Here is a 21,921-nt window from a genome sequence, read left to right as displayed (position 1 = left end):
CAGAATTTCCATTACGGTTGCATTTGTGTATTAAGTACATGCTGTTTTGGGAAAAGAGATATAACAGGAAACATGCTAATGCTCATTTCCTTGGTCGTATGTGGCACGTTATCCATATGCATGGACATATTGGTGACTGTGCACCCAAATCACACACACACACAGGAAATGAAAGAGTTGTGTGTGCTCTCCTCTCTTTCTCTCACCTTTGACCCTCAGCAAAGAGATCCTGTGATGTGTGTGTGTGTGTGTGTGTGTGTGTGTGTGTGTGTGTGTGTGTGTGTGTGTGTGTGTGTGTGTAAAAGGGGATTCCCTCTCCAATCAGGCTCTGCAATTACGCTTGACTCTCCAGGATTTAGTGTGAGCGTGCGCGGTGTGTGAGTTTGGGGTTCAAGTCTGAAGGGTTACTGTCAACATAGGCACCTGCTTGTCAGCTACTGCCCCCACCACCCCTCAGGGTATGTGTTGGTAACCCTCACCAACCTCTCCTCCTCTTTTCTGCTGCTCCCTCCCTCTGAAACAGATGCTGAGAGTCGGGGGCCTCTCTGAAGACCTCTTAACACCCCGACACTGTGACCAGACACCTGTGGTCTGCTAACACACACGCTACGCACACATACAATCTGCCTCTCTATCCCTTTCGAACACACACGCCCGGGGTCTTCGCCCGCAGTGCCAGGGGTGGTGAGGGGTTAACTGGCAGGGTCAAGCTGACAACAGTTGCTCAGTCCAGTGGGAGGAAGTGACTACATCACACCCTCAGACATGTCATGTGTCTCTCTCGCACACAGAAACACACACGTCAGGGTGTGTTTAACTCAGCTGGAGTATGGCCTGGGGCACTGTTAAAACCACTCGCTCAAGGGCTGCTCTTGCACCGGATGAACTGTCCCATTTATCACTTGGACCCGTCTAAGCTTTTGATGAACTCACTGCTGTTCTTTAAAAGCTACAAATGCAGTTCCAATTAGCGCAACACTCCAGTGATTTTGTTATTATTTTCATGACAACAGTGTGTGGCCTTATTTTATTCATTATATCAATCTTCCCTGTTCAACCTTCCCTACGCGTCTTTGTGTTTTCTTTCCTGTTTCACTTCCAAGTAAACGCTTTTGATATACGACTTCAATTTTCATACTGTGTGTATATAATAAATGACTAAGCTAAATCAAATACACGGTGGTGAGGCTCCGTCCAAGTCGGCGGTTAACAGCCAGTTGTACTGATCCAAACACCAGTGACCCACCAGTATGGAGGAGAGACCAGAGAGGACCAGACAGGCAGACTGCCAGACTAGCTCTATGTCTGAGCTGCCAAAACAGACACGCTGCAAACAGAAACGCACAGGGATACCCTATTTTCAGTTCCTTTTGTCTTTTCCACCAGGCCTCAGCTTGTGAAGGTTTATTTCTCTCGAATGTTGTTTTTTTTTTGGCCATTCATCAGTCATTTTTCTCCTCCACAAACTGTGCTCATTAATCAGAAAAGCATCAGGATGTAAAAAAAAAAAAAAAGAAAAAAAAAAGAAAACAGGAAGATACATTACATACATCTTCTGTTCTACTCTATTTTCTTGACCTTACGTGACCGGTCCGGTGGTTGGAATGTGTGGTGATGGGGATGGGAGGAGCGTGAGGAGAGAAGACAGACCACATTGAGGAGCGGTCAAACTGTCAACCCCCGGGACCACAGGACTCTGGAGCAAGGCAGCGTGATTCATGGCCTATGGGTTACCTCACTGAGGGGAGACGGTCCAATTCCCGTATGAAGATACTGCTGATGTCTTTGCCAGTGGCCATGCATCAAGTTGTTCTGTCACGATCCTGCACCAAAAATATCCTCACTATTTGCTTTGAAAGGGAATTTTCAGAGATATGTTTCTGTGTGTGCTCACAGTAAAGCAAAAAAAAAAAAAAACTATACTGTGGTAAATGATACTGGAAAGTAGAAACGATAATATAAATCTTTATGTAAAATGATCATGCAAACACACAGAGAGGCACTACATGGATTCCTGTTGCATTGCAAAAGAAGTAGGAAAGGGAAATCGAAAGAGACAATCTTTCACTGTGTGAGCGTGTCTGCCTGCTACCCTGCACACTTTCCTGCTTCCACCTCATTCCAGTCACGGGATGCTTTCTCTTTCCACCTGCCGCTTAATACCTCTCCTCGCTGCAGGACGACCGGTTAACTGGTATCCTCCCCCTCACCGCAGACGGGGGTCCACCTTGATGAAACTCCGCTTGGGGGCTCCCGTTTTGGCCGGCTACACACCCGGGGTAATGATATCCTCGGTAGCCCGGGGCCGCCGCATCTGGCTGCCTCAATCTTCCCCTGGCTGCTTACTCATGCTGACCGGGCACAGTCAATTCAGAGCAGCCCAGCAGGTATGTAGACACTCAGATTCATAGTGTGGAGATACAAAGTACACACTCACAGAAATGTGTAAAAGCTCTTGTAAATGCAGATACACACATCCACAAACAGAGGCATGTACCGTGCGCACATCTACGAATGTGTGAAGCTGTTATTGTGGGGAAACACAGAAATGTTCTGAAACTTAATGTACATTATTGAGCAGACTGGGTGTCAGCATTTATCTTTGTCAATACAACTTTGAGATTCACCGTCACATTCAAGTGCCACAGGTCTCCTTTTACTTAATATAAAAAATATTCCATCAATTTGTCTGAAACAATATCGGACAGATTTTAAATTTGGGGAAAAAAATGCATTATTTATTTCACGCTCGTATTGAGTTGGTGGATCAGAACTACTAATAGGAGAGAAAATGTTGAACAGGGACCCCAAGTATATTTTATCAATCTGTGATGGAAGTCATGATCTGACTATATCATGTACTTGTAAAACTAAAAAACTTTGTAAATAATGAGCACTTCTGTGGGCCTCCAACTGAGCACTATTGATTAGTTTGATGCTGTCAGGGAAAAAAAAGTGAATAACAATTTCTCAAAAAAAAAGAGAGAAATATTTAAAGTGCTGGTTCTGTCTATTGAGTAAACACAGTTAGCTTACTTTCAAAGAAGCCTGAGAATGACAACAAATATTCACATAACAGATGCTGCAAATTTTGTGTACATTTATGACTGAAGAATCAATTTAAAAATGGCTGTAGATGTATAAGGTTCACAGTGACCTGTGGGAGTCATAAAATGAATTCTGTTGAAATTAAACTAATATTTCACGGTTTCTGTATCAGTATCAGAAAAATCTACTTCATATCCTTTGTATAAATACTATTATGATAAACAGTTATATAGTTTGACTTTTTAAAATCTTTTTCTTGTATCCATACAGCAACTTATCTACAAGGAGTCTTTTATGTGTTTATACACTGACAAAATTTGGACTTGTTTTAATCTTTCCTGTACCTATAGGTCCTCTAATGATACAAACAAGAAGCAGTTAGGTTGTAAATATAACACAACCAGCTGCCGTACTGAGGCTCATAAAGCCTTTACTACCAAGTTTTCAGTGCGTAGGGCTCTTGTTATTCCGTATAGGCATCACTCTTGCTTTTATGGACTAACAGAAGAGTGAAATAGTTCAGGTGAGAGTAATGTGCTGATCTGTTTGTGGAATAAAGAATGAGGGCTGATCCACCGCTGAGAGTTTCATTAGCTTAAACAACTTGTATTATTTCACAGTAGGCAGCTACTATTGAGCATGTGGAGAGAAAGATACTGACAGCATATAAAAGATGTAAACTGTCTTCTGCTCCCCTTCAGCGAGTACATAAAGCACAATGGCATGGTGTGTCACAGCAGTAATGTGTTAGCATGTGTTCTGTTTGGCAAGGATCAAAGCGTTCGCTAACCTTTTATTCTGAATCCAATCCACAGTAAGCGCTAGTGTGTTGAAATGTGTTAGTGCATGCTTGGAGCGATTGGCATAGTTATCAAAGAGCTGTGGGTGTTTGTGTAGAGGGGAGGATGAGACTCGGCCCCAAGTTTGTCATCAACTACATTATAGGAGCAGAGCTGCAGACTTCTTCTTCAGACGCCACGGCAGTATGGAGGTGACTACTGAACTGAGTCACACACAATCAAAGTTGACAGAACTCATAATTTTTACAGATCTCCATTGTACTAATCACAAAGAGTAAGAGATACTGATACGAGAGAGAAGAGGCGGCGGAAGTAGGGAGAGGGGCACAAAAGAGAAATCCAGCAGGATTTCGGGGGATCCCACGCATTGGGAATAACCCTACAACATTATTTATATACACAATCATATGGGCGCACACACACACACACACACGGAGTTCGCAGGGGTTCTGGGGGCTGGCTGCTGAGCAGACCACAACACAAGCACTATGCAGAGGAGTAGGAGGAGGTCAACGAGACTTGAAAGGCTCCTCTAATGTGGCCCTGGCACGACACACACACACACTCATGTGCACTAACTTCACTGAGAACAACCCCAACCCTCTTATTGTCAGAGAAAGACACAACACATACATCTACTGTACAACCACATCACCTCTGCATATATTACAACTGACCTGAGGCATCAGGGGAATTCTCTCACTTTTATGCGTCCCACCTCCCGTAACGTGATCCTGTTATTCAACCCCACTCCCCTGATACAGGTTTTTAAATCAGATGATGCAAACCTAAAATAAATCTGATGTAAACCGATAGACCTACAGGAAATTTGTTTTGGCACATTAGATGTTATTTTTGGCTCCAACAGTAAGCATTAAGAAAAAGATTTCTATTTCTACAATAATTCTGGAAACCTCTAGAAAGCATTATATTGGCAGACATCTGGTATCAGCTCATAGTCCATTTCTGTAACATTCAGTCTCATAGGTGAATATAAGCATCATTCCACATTACTTGTTAAAAGTTCTTGCAGTCGCAGCAGCCGTCCTGTTTTTCTGAACACAGTGACACACTGCTAACATTTTCAGGACCTCTGTTCGTCAGGTTGGACAGAAAATTGATGGTTTGTAACAATCCTAGCAGTAAAGTCTAACAGATATTTTTTTCCCCGAAAGGTCAGAGTGCAGTCCAGCCTGCTCAAGAATCTCACTGATCTGTAGACAGTCAAGGTAGACATGACGGACTGTGAAGAAAACCACAACAACACTGGCATTGACAAAAACTTCACAGTTGCAACTTCTTGTAAACAAATCATATTTTAGGGGAAGAACATTACTTAAGCCTCCTACAGAGTCGTGCAAATGTTGAGTAATTGCTTGTAAAACACTTTTTTCCCCATAAAGTGGTCCAGGATTTTATTTAGGTGGAAGACAAAGTGAAAATTCATAAAAAGTTAGTTATCCTCTAAACCTAGTTTGCTAATTTTCCTCAGTTATTTTTTTTCCTTTCCATTTATTTTAATAGAAAGTAATGTTTAAAATTCATCATGGTTCATCAAGTCATGATTGCCACAGTAGGGGTAAAAGTATTCCCCACATACCCACACATTAGCAGCAGGACCTGATGTAAAACTAAAGCTAAAATCCACAGCATGATTTAGATTAATTCCTCTCTTCACGACACTTCGCCACACTGATCAAACATTGTGCATGTGTGTGCGCTCACGTCTGTGTACACCCAAGTCTACGCAGTATGCACACATGCATGCCCACACATAATCCGCTTTCATTAATGCAGCCCATACAGGCCTTTAGGGGTCTGTGGCCAACTTTGCTGTGTGCTGTTGGATTCTCTCTCCCTTCCTTTCTCTCTTTCAGTCTCTCTCCCTCTCTCTCTCTCTCTCACTCTGTCCCACCCACCCCTCTTCTTCCTAGCAGTGCCACCCAGGCTTGGCCCTGACCCAGACCCACATCTTTAAAATGAGCCATCATGCCACGCCATGCCATGCTCTGAGCGCCACCGCAAGGCCCTGATTAAAACCCATGACTTCAAACTTTCCAAACTGTCAAAAACCCAGTCAGGGAGAGAGAGAAAGAGAGAGAGACACAGACAGAGACAGAGAGAGAGAGAGACAGACCAAGAGAAAGAAAACGTCTTACATAAAATCACCACTATGGCATCGACTCACTTTTCAACGCGTCATCTGAGCTGGTATTTGTGTCACTCAGAAAATGGGCCGTCTGCATCTGCGTGTTTATGTATGTGTGTGGCTCAGATGGCGATTGGTGGTCCGTGTTTGTCCCCCCCCGGATGACAATTGTGTTTCATTTACTTTTAATGAGGGACGGACGGACAGACGAGACAAGCATTTTTTACAGCCCTGCCAAAGGCTGAATCCCTGTGGGCTGTACTAAAATAGTCAAAAGTATTCACAGCACCTCAGCAACACTGCCATATAAACAAACAAATGCATGAGCTCAACACCTACGAAGCAAAGTGTCACTGTCATCCAATTTGTTAAGGTAATTAGGACTTTGAAAGGCAACACATGTTTGAGATTAATTGTTTAACTGTTCGAGTTTATAATAGCGTAATTCAATTTCATTTGATACTCATTTCTAATAAAAACCTCTGTCACTTTTGGTTTGTGAGTCTTTGGGGGAGCAGACGTATACGTGCCAAGAGTGCTCCCTGCTGGACGACTGCAAAATGGCAGCGACGCACTCAAACCAGCAGAGTTATCGAATTTCACTTCAATCAACTGTCAAACTACAAACTGTGATAACCATGTGGAGATGTACAGTCTGCATCGGGTTTAACTCGAACAGAACAAGATGATTTTAAAGCTTGTTGAATTTCGGTCACGCTTGACTGAAGAGTAATTTTAAACAGACTTACTTAAAACTTGATTTATTTCTACATGACAAAATCATGCTTGGAGTTTATGTGTTTAATTACGGCTTTGGTATGTTTGGTTGTTTGTTAAAAGATGCAAGGTTCTTAATTGAGAGTACAAAACAGTCAAAATGCTCAAACTTCACGCAAAGTGTTAACAAATATCCCCCCAAAACATCTAACTAAAGCAGGGCTATGTGCTGCAGGCAAACTGTGGCAGTGAACCGCTGCCCTTTCAAATGAAAACCCCTGGAGAGTCGAAAGGATCTCTGAGTACAAGAGAGACCACCCAGGCAAATGGTAAAGACCCACTGTTGTTTTACACATGTATAAAAAAAAAAAAGAAACGCAACACGGGGGGAAAGGGTGGGGCGCGCATGTCAAAAAGTCAAATTCAACAAAATGCGAACGTAAAAGAAGAAAGAAGGAAAAGGTTGAAAAGAGAAAAAAAAAGGGGAAACATGAAACTGTATTCCTACTCATCTCAAGCACTCATCAGATGGCAAATATTATTTTGGATGATGGCCATTTTACCAAAGAGAGAGAGAAAGCCAGAGGGAGGGAGATGAAGAAAGGGTTCATGTACCTTATTATACGGTGGTCATAGGGGAAAATTGCAATCATCTGTGACTCACTTGGAATACCTTACGCGCTGTGAAAGACATTATTTTTCTCTAATATCAAGAGTTTTTTTTCTGGGCTTTGACTGCCATGGCCATTTTGACAGAAACCGCTTGGGACCTCGCATCAATTTTGCGAGTGAAACGGGAGTGAAGGCTGTGCACTTTTGAGGGTGATGACGATGAAAGCCAAACTCTGGGTTGTTTTATGAAGAGAGAAAGTGAGAAGCGTTGGACGATTATGTGCGTCTGAAGGGGAAAACACCGGGGGAGATCATAACAGCAAAAGTCATGTCTGATCTGAAGTGTGTACATATGCACGTACAGCACACACACACTTGGTTTAAACTGCTACCTCAAAGCAATCACTCTTTCAGAAGTCCAGAAGTCACCAAACATGAAAAGACAATTCTTATATGAACTTTCAACAGAACAAATTCAAAGTAAAAGAACTGAGTACATTTTGTTCAGGGTCCTTTGGGCACACTCACTGTGGTTATCCTCAACATGAATTTAGCCTTTAGAAAACACACACACTCTCTCTCTCTCTCTCTCACACACACACATACACACACCCACTGGTCTGCTCAGCCTGTTGTAGCCGCCTGGCTGGGACAACAATGTATAAGACAAGCACTTCCATATGTGGCCGGGTACACGTATATATGCGCACACATAGACACGTATAGGAACATGTAAGAGTCTCACCATGCAAAATACACACTCGTGCAACCACATTCCTCCTTCCAGGACCTTGACTACTGCCCACAAACCCATCAGTCATGTCAGTTTCGTATAGACTGAGAGTATGTTATAGTCACTGTTTTTATTTAAATGCATCGTTGCTCAACTGGATTGTACAAAATCCAAAAGAAAGACGCAGGATAAAATGGCTGAGGCAACTTCAACGACATGAGCTTCAGTCCTCTGGCCAACACAGTTATACTTTGCTCCTCAAAAGAGAAACTGGACAAGACATATCGTCAGACATTATTTTCCAACAGCACTGTTATCTGACAGCTGCCAATAATAAAATAGCATCAATAAGACTTGTACACAACCCAACATTTTAGATGCAATGTAAAACTGTATTTACTCCACTGCTGACTTCATCATTCCTGACCAAACCATGACCGGCTACATTTTCACAACTTCAGCCTACTTCAACTTCTTTGACAACTTATGGTACGTGCTGAAGAGCCAAAATATTATGCCCACCCCTGGTTAATATGCAGTTGGTCCTTCACATGTGGCCAGAGCAGCTTTGTCGAGCTGAGACAGACTCAAACAGACCTTGGAACATGTCCTGTGGTTTCTTGCACTAAGACATTAGCAACAGATCCGCTAAGTCCTGGAAGTTGCAAGTAGGAAATGCCACAAATCAGACGTCAGATGTTTCAGCACATCCCCCCCGGATCCTGTCACCGGTTCATGGTCTGCTCCTCCTCGGATCACTGCCACCGCGAACTCACCCTGGCCGACTCGAAAACACTCCTCTTGCTCCTCTGACCAAGGGCATAACAATTCAGCCCTTGTCAAAATCGCTCATGTCTTTACACCTGCTCATTTGTCCCACGTGAAGCACATTGATTACGAGAGCGAGCTTTTCACTTGCCATCCAACACAATCCCAGGCCTTGACGTGCACATTTGTTGCAACATAATGAATGTTTACTTCATCTGTGAGCAGTCGTAATGCTTTGGCTGCATTGGTATATATTCTGTGATTTGTTTGTTAATTAAATTTGAACAGCTCCACATTAGGGCAAACAATTAATCAATTTTGAAACAGTGCAATCAGAAAACTGCAAAGTCTGCACATTTTAGGATATACAAGGTGTGGATATTAAATAATAAGACAAACGCTGTAACTGAGTTTTGTTTAATTTGAGCAGACTGAAACTTTCAGGGGTTCTTTTATTCTTGTCCTCTGATCAACATTTACCACGTGATTCCAGCACACACACAGTGCGATAAGCCCAATTTCATTCAACAGCCATGTTGCAGCATGTCTGACCCAGGGTTTAAAGTGTTGTGTCGATGGTTTTACAAATTCATGCCGTCCTCCAAGTGTGACTGTCACGCTTTTGATGGTATCTGCATTGGTAATGCTCCATTGTGCTTTAAATCTATGACACAGTCAAAACTGAGCTAAAGCTTGACTTAATATATCAAATCCTAATATCTGTAAAAAGTTGCAATCAGATATTTTCCTCAAATTGTTCCACCACATTATGCAGTACATCCGACAGTCATATGGGTAATACCAGATGTTCAATAAACTATTCAACTCTTGCAGTAATGAGTGTCAGACATGGATTCCAATGATTTTGGTGCCAGTTTAAAATCCAGTCCTATTGAATTAAATACTAAAGAACGTTTTTTTTTTTTTTGCAAAATTGTTGATAAACATCTAAAGTTCAGGACCTGTTGAAGCATATTTAATACATTTAGGAGTTTGTGGAAAAAAGACCAAAGTAAGCACTCTAACTGGACCAGTCTGCTGCCAATGGTCAGGATCATTTAATAAATTTGAAGTTTGGTTTCGTAACTGCTCCATTATGGGATTATGCGAAGCTTATGTGACGTATGCGCATGTGTGTGTGGCCACTTTGTCAGTGCTCATGTGTATATTTCTGTGGGTGTGTTTATGCTTGTTTATTCCTGTGTATGTTACTGTGCACATGTGTGTTTACATTTATGAATCTGAATGCTTGTGTGTATGTGTGTGAGTATTTAAAAGAATGCGAGTGTGTCTTTTCAGATTAGTGCCTGGACATGGAGTTTCTCTTGCAATTAGAGGCCATTACCACTCCACCAAATGTCAAAAAGAAAGCCTCTTACTGCAGTAAATATACTCAAGGAGTGAATTTCTGACCAACTATATACTCAAGCTGTACAGAGCCTGAAAACTAATGGACCAGAAAATATTACAGAGGCGGAGCAGAGAGAGTCATGCACACAGATTTTTGCATACGGACGCACAAATATTAACATGAACTCTTGACCCCATGAACTTTTAACCCTAAGACGGGGGTTTTTCCAAAGTTGCAATATCAAATTATACACAAATACACACTGAGTTGTATTTCTGAGGGTCTAATTCTGGTTCACTGCTAACAATTACCGCTTTAATATCAGAACTGCTTCATCGTCCCTTGGTGGCCTCTACTGCCTCGACTCCATTTGTTTCTCCCGTTCCTTTGTATATTCTCTAGTGACCACAAATTTCTCCTCACCTTTTACATTTGCTCTTTCTCCCTTCCCTTCATTTTCTCTTTGTCTCATTGGCTACTTTCCACTGAGACCTATTATGGGTCTTTTAAGGCTCCACTGAGCGAAACCAATTTACTACAAACTGGGTCGGGCCCACACTACTCCCATGCAAACCTGCACACTTGCATACGTGCACGTCCACCTTCACAAAATGCCTACAATCCCCTTGACCTTTCCCTATCATGCCAACATCTCAAGTAAGCACATTCACATTACACACCCTGATAGTCATCAAGTAGAGTGGGGCTGTCAAAGTACTGACATGTGCTTCATTCATGGCCAAAGGGGTGTTGGTTGCTACAAGAAGGAATGAAGGAGGAAACAGAGAGAGACAGAAAGGTTGCCTACATTTCACAAGAACTATGTGAAATGTCACATCTTCCTCGCCTCTAGAGAGTGTGTGGACTTGTCTGGCTGTAATGTTAGTATTCTGATTGTCCCTACTGTAAACGTACTATACCGCTCTACTCTGTGCACATGCCATCTACTGCACACGTGACCGCTTTCAAAGAGTGATCCCTCCCATGTTGCGTTTATCGAGGTTTCTTCTATTTTTAGTGTTTGCTCATTCAATGTGAGTGTCTAAGGATTAGGGACGTTGCATACTGTACGAACTGTAAAGTCTGACATAGCAATACTACCTTATAAATCTAAAAAGCATACACCTGTTATTTTGTGATTATTGCTGACCATTACCTTGCGTTAGTTGTCTTTCTGAATACTTTTTAGAATAAAGCTAAGAGTACCAACCAACAACACTAAATGGATATCAGCGTTTACATACATTAGATACTGTCTTGGGAGAGGAGCGCATAGTCAGTTCAAATTTAAAGCTACTTCCATTTTTTAAGAAGATGTCAACACAGTTGGATACAACATCTAACCACATGAAACTACCCAACACACTTTGTTTGACCTTAGTAGACCAGGTTACTATCACACACACGACAGTAGACCTTACTTTATTTCCCTGCTATGTCCTTAGACAAAGCATCTATCCCTCACAACAAGCGTGTCCATTCATAACCTCGAGAATAGTAGTAAATAGCTGGAGCCAACCGTGACTGGGGCTAATCTGATTGCCTGGCACAATGGGCACTCGGTACAGACACATCAGTGAGCAGCCAATGGGAAAACAACATACGTAGACGGCAACACATCGCAATTATATGGAGGCCAATTGGTCACGGAAATGAAAAGCCTCAACATTAACTGGTTTAAATGAGAGTCACACACACAAACTCTATGGGAGCTTTAAAACACAAACTCCTGTGTAGAGGACGAACACACGCAAAGTCAGATCAAATCCAATTGTATTAAAATGCATTCAGGCCCTAACACACTCTCTTTAAGAGTATACTAACGTCACACACACAAACACATGCAGCCAGCCTCACTAGTCTTAAGTGCAAACATGAGAACTTAGTAGGTCAGAAGTTCATTGGGTAAAGAAGCCATGAGAGAATCCCTGACTCATCTATCAACTGTTTAAAATGACTACAATGACAGACACTCACACAAAAATGTCAGTATTACATGTTTTACCTCCTTTTGTGGCTCATCTAGCAATTTCAGGCCCCAAGTAACATTTGGTAGACTGTGAATTGTTCGATTAAAATTATAGTAAAAAAAAGTACTGAAATTCTCATTTCAATTTGGCATTTGCTGCTCATACTTCTCCACTTTTATAAACTATGATATATTTAAAATGGCTGGTAGAAATGATCTAAAAGACAACAAACTAACACTATCTAAAAACACACAGGTTTACAAACAAATACAGAAATCCAAACCAAATAGAGCTTTACACACCTCGGGTCACACAACACCATCATTCTTGTTCACATTTTTATTTTTATTTACTTACAACACTGCGTCTTATTTATCTTGTACACTTGATAGCTACAACTTCCAACACTTGTAATCTATATGTTGCTGTCTTACTGTTATTTTTGCACTAAAATACCACGTCAAATCCCTCATGTGTGAAAACCTGCTTGTCAAAAAATTAGTCTGATTCGGATTAAGTTCACAGATTCACTCTTCCGTTTATTCCTCCAGAGCAATCAGCTGTGTTTCTCTTCCACTTCATCCCAACCTTATGTCTGTGTGAAATATGTGTTCTATGATCAAGACACAGAGGCCACAAAGCTTTACCCCAGGTTAGACTCAAAGGACAGACAAGAAAGGTTTTAAGAGATGTAAAAGTGGAAGCAAGTTAAGACAGATTATAAAGCTCATGGTTCACTACTCTGTTGGAGTGGGAAAATTGTTGCTGCAACTACACCACAGGTGTGACCTGTTGATGGGATACTAATAAAACCTCCGTGTGTCCAAGGATGACAGTAATCCCAGCTGTAAAACTGCAACTAATAAATCTGCAGCTTTGATAAAAAAAAATCCTGGAGATGTTGTTTCACCTCGTTAAAATCAACTGGATGAAAAGACCAAGACCAGCCGGACCAAATGTTCAGCTCTCCATACGGTAAGTAAAAGCTGATATAGCTAGCAAAAAAGTCCGTTCCAGGGAGCTCATTTCTGCATTTACTTTGCTGTGAGTAAGTCTAAAAACAAATGTTTTAAATGATTCATGTAAAAATCTGCGATCTTTGGAAAGCTTCAGGGAGTTCATGCTAATTGGCCCCTGCTAAAGTCAGTTTCCTCGAAATGGAGGCCAGGAGTGCAAAGTTAGCATGCCACTTAGAGCCACAATAGCCACATGAATGGAGAACATACCAGGTTGAAATATACCAAAATTCTTCTTTAATTTGGTTGACTGAGCAGCCTGTTACCACAGCAAGACCCCAGCGATGTCAATCCTCATCCAGTCATCAGAACAAAGCTGTTAGACAATGGAACCACTTAACATTCGCTTGTGGAGTTTTGTAAAAACACCACGAGCTTCAAACTGAGATCATTGGCTCTCTATGCTCAAAACATGTTCAAAATACAGAAGCACACACAGACATTTGTATGTACAGAACACACGTATGCTTCTAAAGCTCTTAGGATGCCCAGCCTTAGTTGAAGTTGGGTTCAATAGCCTTTTACCTAACATGCTTCATTTCACAACACTTAACATTTTTAAACGCCTAGAGTTATAAATGTCTTGATATTTGGCAAGTTAAACTTTTCTACTAAAGATTCTATTGAAATTTAATTTGGATCCTAATCATGTAAACAACCTGTAGCTGCAAACTGAACATAAAACGTGTGTTGCAAGTTGGGCTCGGTAATCAACAAAATTAATCGGACTGACCAGAAATGCAGGCAGGTGCTACCATCTGCCTCTTTCCTTCCTCTCTAGACACACAAGCTTTGTGGTAGTCTGCAAAGAAAGGGTCTCCTGAGGCCAAGGTCACCTCCCTGCAGACCACCACAGCTCTGCTCTGGTTCCCAGATGTTCACACACACACACACACACACACACACACACACACACACACCTCCTGAACATGCCTGAAAACAAACAAACCAAAGTGGATCGACATACAGCACTGCTGCAGGCGCTAACCACTCACAGTGTGTGTATCCGTTTGTGTGTACACAGACTACTTGACCTGTGTAGTGTAACAGCTGCATGTTTATTTGTTTGTCTGGTTAACTGTTAGTCTTCATATCTAATTGTCTTGCACATTTTACAACGGTTGCATGTTTGTTTCTTGAGGAATTGTATGTGCAAGCAAATTTGCCCAAGAAAAACGGATTCTGTTGTGTACATAAGTAGGCACATGTTTGTGTGCATGTCTCCCAGCACACATATGTGAGTCGGTGTCTGTGCACTTGTTGAATAAATGATCTATTCCTGGGTCTGTCAAGGAAATGGGGGGAGTTGAGGCAGGCCATTTGGATGCTGATCAGGACAGACGTGTGTATGTGCATGGTGGTTGTTGGTGGAGGGGGGCAATCCACACCAGACCATCTATTATAATGACAGGAAGCAGGAAGTACAACCCCTTCACAGTCACATGGCTGCCAGCTGTCTTGGCAACTAGAAGACGGAAGATAAAGAAGATGATAGGGAGCGTGTGTGCACATGTATACGTGAGAGTCTGTGTGTTTCGGACAGTTTGGATGGACACAGTAAGTGGATGAATAGCTGTATGTGCATTCCAACACGTGAAGACGACATTTCTGAATGGAATATCTGCATGCCAGCAGCAAAGGATTTGAGTTCAATTTAGTGGAACAACTCCAGTTTTCCTCCATCCAAATCTCCATTTACCTTCTGCTTCAATAGAAAAATACCTAAATCTACAGTATATGCCCCAAATTTGCAAATACCAATGTTCTGCCAGATCCAGTGCAGGAATAAAGCTTCGTTTTGAACATATGGATCTGTTTAGTCGCTGCAGCTCAGCACACATGTGAACGCCCACTTGCAGAGTCAAATATGCACATATGCATTTTCACATGCATGCCCACATAACCTCACATTCTTAAAACACACGTGCTGCTGCCCACACACACATAAACACAGTCATACACACATGCACAAAAACCCAATGTTTTCATGTGAACCACTTCTTCCCACACCAAATCACGATGGACGAAATGGCAGCTTTTCTATTCAGGAACACTACACTGTCCATAAGTGTAGCTTGTAAAGGAAATACGGTTGAAAGCGGTATCTACACACGCCTGCACACATGTACATCGTCATGTACATACAACACAAACTGCAATCCTCCAGCATCCATTAACTAATCTTGGCTGAATTGCATATGTCAGCCTGCTTCCACTTATAACTGGGAGTCAAAAGCATGAAGCTCTGTGACTGCAGACACAATAATTGACAGTCAGCCACTTGTTAGCTACTCCCTGCTCGCTTCTCGCCACTCTCTTTGTAAGATGCAGGGTTGCAGTCTTTTTTTGCATTGCAATGTGAAACCTTTGGGTGATTCCTGTGACCCTTGGTGCCAAACAGACCCTAAAACTGTTTGAATCTAACAAAGACTATGAAAGATATGGAATGTCACTCATGCACACACACACACACAAAATATTCACCTTCAGACAGGTGGGCGGTAAGTAGTGTCTGTGTCTCCTTGCTGTAAGAGACCACCTCTTTGGGAAGGAAGTCTACCTGTGTGATCTTAGAGGCCCCCAGCCTCTGCATCCTGCGCCTGGACGACAGAGAAAATATTCTCATTAGCATGGTTATACTGTTCATGAATTCAAATTGTCCTGTAGACAGGGCAGCATTTTTTTTGTTTCAAAGGGTAAAGTTAAAGTCATCAAACCTTTAAATGTACTATCTACATAAAGCCAAGTGTCTTTTTGATTATGCCATGCAATGCCAAAAAAAATGTGTTTGTCAGTGTCATTTTCTTTCCAGACATTGAACAAGAGGAGGAGAAAGATGTACCCGAGCTCAGAATCAGCCTGCAGCTGCAGCACAGAGGGGTCTGTGTCCCACTGCAGTGTCCTGATGTCACCAACAGAGGGGGGGCAAGAGAGGACATGCATGTTTACAAACAGACACATTTTAACAAACACGCAAACACTGGCACACATGTATCAATGGCGCACAAACACACATTACCACATGTATGTGCGCGCACACACTCACCCGCAGACCACTTATCTAGAGAACAGCTTGACACAGCTGAATTTCATGCAAAGATAGCACCGCTAGTGGATAAATGTTCAGATAAGTGGACATAAGAGTGGGAGGGCTATACATTAAGGAGATATTAGATTTCATTCATTTCATACATCGATGTAGGCTATCTATTTAAAGATCTCTGCTCATATGTCGTCATAGATTTCTTGGTCGAATTTGAAAATGCTGATACACTGAAACAAAAGATGTTTCACTGTTGTGTGGAAGAAGGTCCAAACATCCTGGTGACCTTTATATACAAGGAGACGCTGCAAAAGGGTTGTACGATTTTATTTTTTTAAATTATCTACAACATCCAATTAAAGAAAACCCTACTGACATTGATCCAATTTGGAACTACACGACAACAGGAAGGGCTTATCTAACTAATAAATAATACTTCTAATGCTTCATTGATTGGTTAAAGAAATTCATACTTTCTAACTCAAAAACACTTCGTCTTGTCTGTCTGTAATTTGAAATGTATGCCTCTAACATCAGTGCCCAGGACATGTGTACTGTATTTTTCATTTATTATGGCACATGGGCTGCTTTCATGTGTTTTTAATTTATATTTACATCTCACATTCATAGGATAACGCGCTCAAAATATTAAAATCTAAAATTAAACATGTGATCAAAACCAAAATGAAATCATACATAAAGGCTTTCGATACCTGACAGTGTACTTTACATGCATTATCAATGAGGAGGACAAACTGTAAGAAAACAGCTGCACTCATTCAGAGCATTTATATGGTTCTTCATCAGGTCTAAGTTGTTTCACATTTGGGGAGGAAGGACTCATTTACTGAAGGGGAACTCAAAAAGCAACTGAAATCTATGGAGTTTTATGAGAAGTTGGTTGAAATACAGCAGTTGTAAAAGGATAATGCTCCCAACAACACTACACCTCTTGATGATACCTTCAGGGACAGCAAACACGCCTGTTAGACATTCAGCTTGTGCCACACAGCGCCAGGTGAGAGTGGCAGGACATTTCTTTAGCCTGACAGACCGGCTGTTTTACAGTAACAGTGATGACACTTTAAGCAGCACTGTCGGCTCTGCGAAGACTGAAATGACTTCTGTGGCTCAACTCATGCGAGCAGAAATCTTTCAACCTGGTATTAAGGGAGACAGCAGGGCTTCAGACAGGAAGACACCAGAGAAGAGAAATGAAGGAAGAAGGGCCACTGCACTGTTCTGATCTTATAAATCATGATGGGAGCATCGATACGACCACTGACAACACTGTGGGTGCCTCTGTGTTCAGGTAACCTCAGCTAAAGGAAGGTAAGGGGGATTCCTGGGTTTGACATGAAAATGCTTACCTTGAGCTCTGTGCTTGGGACTTGTTTTTAGAGAAAACTGACCTAAGAAGGGACACACACATACACAGCCACAAATGGAGAAGCTCAAAATGGCATGCCATCATCCAGGGTGGATTTGGGGGACAAAAATCTTTCATTCCAGGCATTAGAACTAACTCACCAATTTGTAAAATCCAATTGGTAAAAGCTAAAAAGAAATGAAACATCTTACATAAGAGAATTCCTTTGCATTAGGAACTTTCACACGTTATTCGGCCCCAATTCCACCCCTGGCTATACCAGAACAACACGTCACTAATGACCCCTGAAGGCATCACTCACACATTGACCGCACACTGAGCTGCCATTAAAAAGCAAATGGAAAGCGCTTGATGACCACTCGTCTTAACAGCATTCACCAGAGCAGCTATGTGCAGAAGTTAAGATAAACAGCTCCTGCACTGCTCTGGTGAGTAATGAATGTATAAGCGGCGTGTAAGTAAATGCGGCAGTGGAAGGAGCATGTATGACACATACGCTAATTACTGCTGCGATTGCGACCTACGGGCAACATAGGCACAACGGGAAAAGCTTACATTTTGTCATTTCTGATCAAATGAGCCACTTTCCTTCCCTACAATGATATGTTCCATGCACATTGTTCTATATTCAGAACATATTTCATTAACTGGCTCACCAAGGCTGCTTTCTGAAAGTTTACCAATGTGGAGGGTATTTCATATGGAAGTTCTCTCAGTATTTTGATATTTAACATTCACTTTGTATGAAAGACTACAGCTGACACTTACCTCGAGATTAATTTCTCAGGACTAGCTATGAGATCAAACGCTGTAAAGTGGTCATCAAAACACTGGATGCCGTGACAAATGACAGATACCACATTCAAAACTTTACAAGGCAATTTCACCATTAGTGACACCCATTCTTACCTAAACCTGTTGTGCCATTGACAAGAAAAGAAACAGAAAATATGTCAAAAAGGACCAGAAATAGTCAAAGCCAAAAGCCCCTTGAAATTATAATTTTTTTTTTTTTAGAAATGATGCCTTCAAGTTAAGGCCTGTGTGACAGACTTTCAAGATTATTGGTAACCTCTCAAAGAGCATGCCTGGTATGTGAGAAAGCGTTGTATTTTCTTTACAAGCATCTAAAATGTTTTCTTGTGTTACATAAGATTGTGACAAATTAGTTTGTTTTTGTCTTTAAAAATTTGAAAATCATTTTCATTTACCAAAATAAAAGCTGTATTCTTTTTTACAGAGTTACCAAAAGGGGGTGAACACGACAAAAGAACCCGGGAAAGACGTCCAACACTGAACTTTTGAATGAATTGTGTGATTTTGGCCTACCTGCCCGCTGCTCCTCCATCAGCTGAGTCCTGGCTTCCTGTCTCACTGGGCGTGCTCACTGATTTGGAGGGGGACACAGGGGTCGGGACTGAATAACGAAAATCACAAATATCTTACATTAACAGCTGCAAAGAACGGACCGCTCAAGAAAGTGGCATAAAAGCAACAAAGAAGAACAAGTGATGGACAAAAGAAGAAAAAAAAAAGGTTTAGAAGAAAGGAGAGGGGTACCAGGGTATCAATTGAACTTTTAATTTTTTTCCCTTGTTTTTGTACACAGCTGCTTTTGAGGACACTTTATAAATAACTTAAGCTAATAATAGGCAAAGCAGTGACCCAGTTTGGAGGTGTTGAGGGTGTTATTACAATTATAGACCACTAGAGTACAGTGATTTGCCAAAAGCTTGCATGAGGTGACAGACACCTTGGGGATTCAAGGCACTGTAATATTTTAGGCTTGTGCAAAAGAAAATCAAAGATATGACCTTAGGAGCTACATTCACGAGGGGCAATTTGAAATATTTAGATCAATTATTTTAACCAAATGACTAAACAGAAATAGTATTTATGTCAAAATACACTAATAGAGGGTATGGCACACTCAAGTTAAATGGTGGTATGTGAAGGTTATAAAGGGGAATTTAACATGTCACATCAAATGAATTACAAAAAAAGTTGCAATCTCAAAGCAAATCATGGAATCAAGTGATGGTAAACAAACAAAAAACATTACTGCTCCACTATACAGTCACAGCAACTCAAATGATTTTATATTTTCATTCTGATAATTGTATTTTCTGCAAGGCATAACCAGCCTGTTCAGGAAATTACACATACAGTAGGTGGATGTGTGTGGATCTTACAATAGATCTGTTGTAAGGTGGCTGTAGTCCATTCGTTAAAGGGTTACTTACGAGACTATTCAGATGTAATTAGTGAAATTTATTTTGATTTGAACAATCACTTTTTTGCAGCACAATCAAAAGAGAACAGTGGCAAAACATTTCAATTTATTATTTAGATTGTAAGGACGTGATGTACCTAGTGGAGGCTCCGGTGAGATGCCAATGCTCTGTAGCAAGGCCTCAGTCTCTCTGCGCTTGCGATCTAAGTCTGAATCTTCTGGGGTCGCCTCTGTCTTCTGCTGGCTCTCCGACTGCTCGGGATACATAGAGAAACACCCGCTTACCCATCATATATCAAGGAACAGGTTCACAAATCGCATGCCGTGATTTAAAGAAACTAATTAAAACATGCACGTGTATGCACATTTTGATCCAAAATTCCAACACCAACCTTCTGCAAACACATAGATGTTTGTATGCATGGACACACACAACCTCGGCCTTTTTACGTGTCACGGCCTGACAAAAAGCAGTCAAACACAAAAACAACACACACTAGAGTGGGATACAATATGAGTGCGAGTAGTGTGACTTTACTCACTTTTTTCCTTACCTCTTTCTTCTTCCTCTCCTCCTCCTTTCTTTTCTTTTCCTCCCTGATCTGGGCGAGGCGCTGCTTCTTGCGTTCAAGCTCTGCTTTTAGGTCACTTTTGTCCGACATGGTGTTGCGTGGGGCTTAAAGTGAGAGGACCAGACAGGGATGAACTACGTATGGCACAACATGCTATGGTTTCACTACATACGAGATAGAGGAGTTTATCCAGTAAGCCGAACTAATGTTTTAGAAAATGAAATGGGTGTGGCAGTTATACATCTGTACAGAGCAGACCAATAATCTTGCAAACAATAAGGACTCGATATTGGCAAAACAGCTGTCAACAGTAGATGAAGAGGGATTTTGAGACTTGTGTCAGTATGTGTAGGCTATATTCAAGCTGCCACCTCTTCTGTTTAGCTCCTTAGCCCATTCAATCAAAATATCACCAAACACATTGCAATACACTTATTTGATGGCAATTTCATGCAAAGAGTTCAAAAGCTAACCTCTCCACGGTTCATGTTTGGTGAGCAAACAGCAAAAGCTAGCATGAATATTTAATTAATAAGGTAATTAAGGCCAAGTCTATATGTGTGTGTATAAAGCTATGTAGGTCGTTTTACACTGCAACACAATAAAACGTAGGAACTGACATAAGAGGAAAAATACACAGCTAAATATGCATACATTAGTGTGGTGCTGTAAGTGGCTAACGTTAGCTTGAAATTAATGCATTCGCAGCAAGCTAATTGCAAATGTGACACCGTTTATACAAACGTCGACGCGGTTTAAGGCCTTACCATATATTCCTACTGTGAATTTCGCAAGCCACCTGCACAAACAGAGGGCTATTTCATCGAAAACAACAGTGTAATTGTGGTGTTATTGTTCCACTCGTACCTTATCCACTCGTAGTGATAATGATGTGTCACCCGGCAAAGATGCTGTCTCACTGCTGGGGGGAGAAAAAAAAATCAACACATCCTCTAAACGGTTCCCTCAAAACACACCGAGGCCTTTTCTGCCACCACCGAACAGGTCGGTCAAACCCTTCTCGTGGTGGTTACTGGTCGCACGGGTTAAAAAGGGGCATTTCGGCGGCAGAGCAGCCAAATACGACATGAAACAGGTGCACCGCACGCCGATACATCCCGAGGAAGAGCAGGGTGATGCTGAGCTGGAGGAGGAAGGAAATCCCACCTTCTTTCACTCGCTGTCACCGGGAGCAACGCCGCCATCTTGTGGCGACTTGGAGAAGCGCGTTGAAACGACAAAAACAGACGAATTAACACGTGTAGGTGCTTTTTAGGTGGCGTTGAACCACTAGGTGAGTTTTTTTTTTTGACAAGAAAGGAGGAAGCAGTACGAGGTTGGAAAGGTTGAATTTTCGCTAAGGGCAAAAAAAAAACGAGGCGGCGTCTGTTTAAATGGTTCGTTCAAACACCTGTTTGTTGCCCGAATAATTGTAGTAGTTTTTAAGGTAGTATGGTAGTTCTTGTGGTAATTTAGTTTTTAAGTTTAAACCGTTTATATGCACAACAAACACGTATTT

The 21,921-nt window shown here is 41.6% G+C and overlaps 1 protein-coding gene across 1 annotated transcript in view; it reads right to left on the bottom strand.

Annotated features, from left to right (window-relative positions):
• Nucleotides 1–21,419, bottom strand: part of dync1i1a (dynein cytoplasmic 1 intermediate chain 1a) — a gene marked incomplete at its 3' end in the record, with an annotated part of 46,161 nt that extends 24,742 nt beyond the window's left edge. Inside the window, exons 1-7 of the mRNA XM_008289290.1 lie at nucleotides 21,270–21,419; nucleotides 20,385–20,506; nucleotides 19,968–20,082; nucleotides 18,927–19,014; nucleotides 17,578–17,619; nucleotides 16,007–16,066; nucleotides 15,649–15,764 (exon numbers count right to left, since the gene is read on the bottom strand). Of these exons, the coding sequence (XP_008287512.1) occupies nucleotides 15,649–15,764; nucleotides 16,007–16,066; nucleotides 17,578–17,619; nucleotides 18,927–19,014; nucleotides 19,968–20,082; nucleotides 20,385–20,492 (529 nt within the window). The remainder of the gene's footprint in view (nucleotides 1–15,648; nucleotides 15,765–16,006; nucleotides 16,067–17,577; nucleotides 17,620–18,926; nucleotides 19,015–19,967; nucleotides 20,083–20,384; nucleotides 20,507–21,269) is intronic.
• Nucleotides 21,420–21,921: the final 502 nt, after the last annotated feature.

The sequence above is a fragment of the Stegastes partitus genome, unplaced genomic scaffold (genome assembly GCF_000690725.1).
Source record: "Stegastes partitus isolate 25-593 unplaced genomic scaffold, Stegastes_partitus-1.0.2 Scaffold603, whole genome shotgun sequence".
NCBI lineage: Eukaryota > Metazoa > Chordata > Actinopteri > Pomacentridae > Stegastes > Stegastes partitus.
This window is presented reverse-complemented; position numbering and strand designations above follow the sequence as displayed.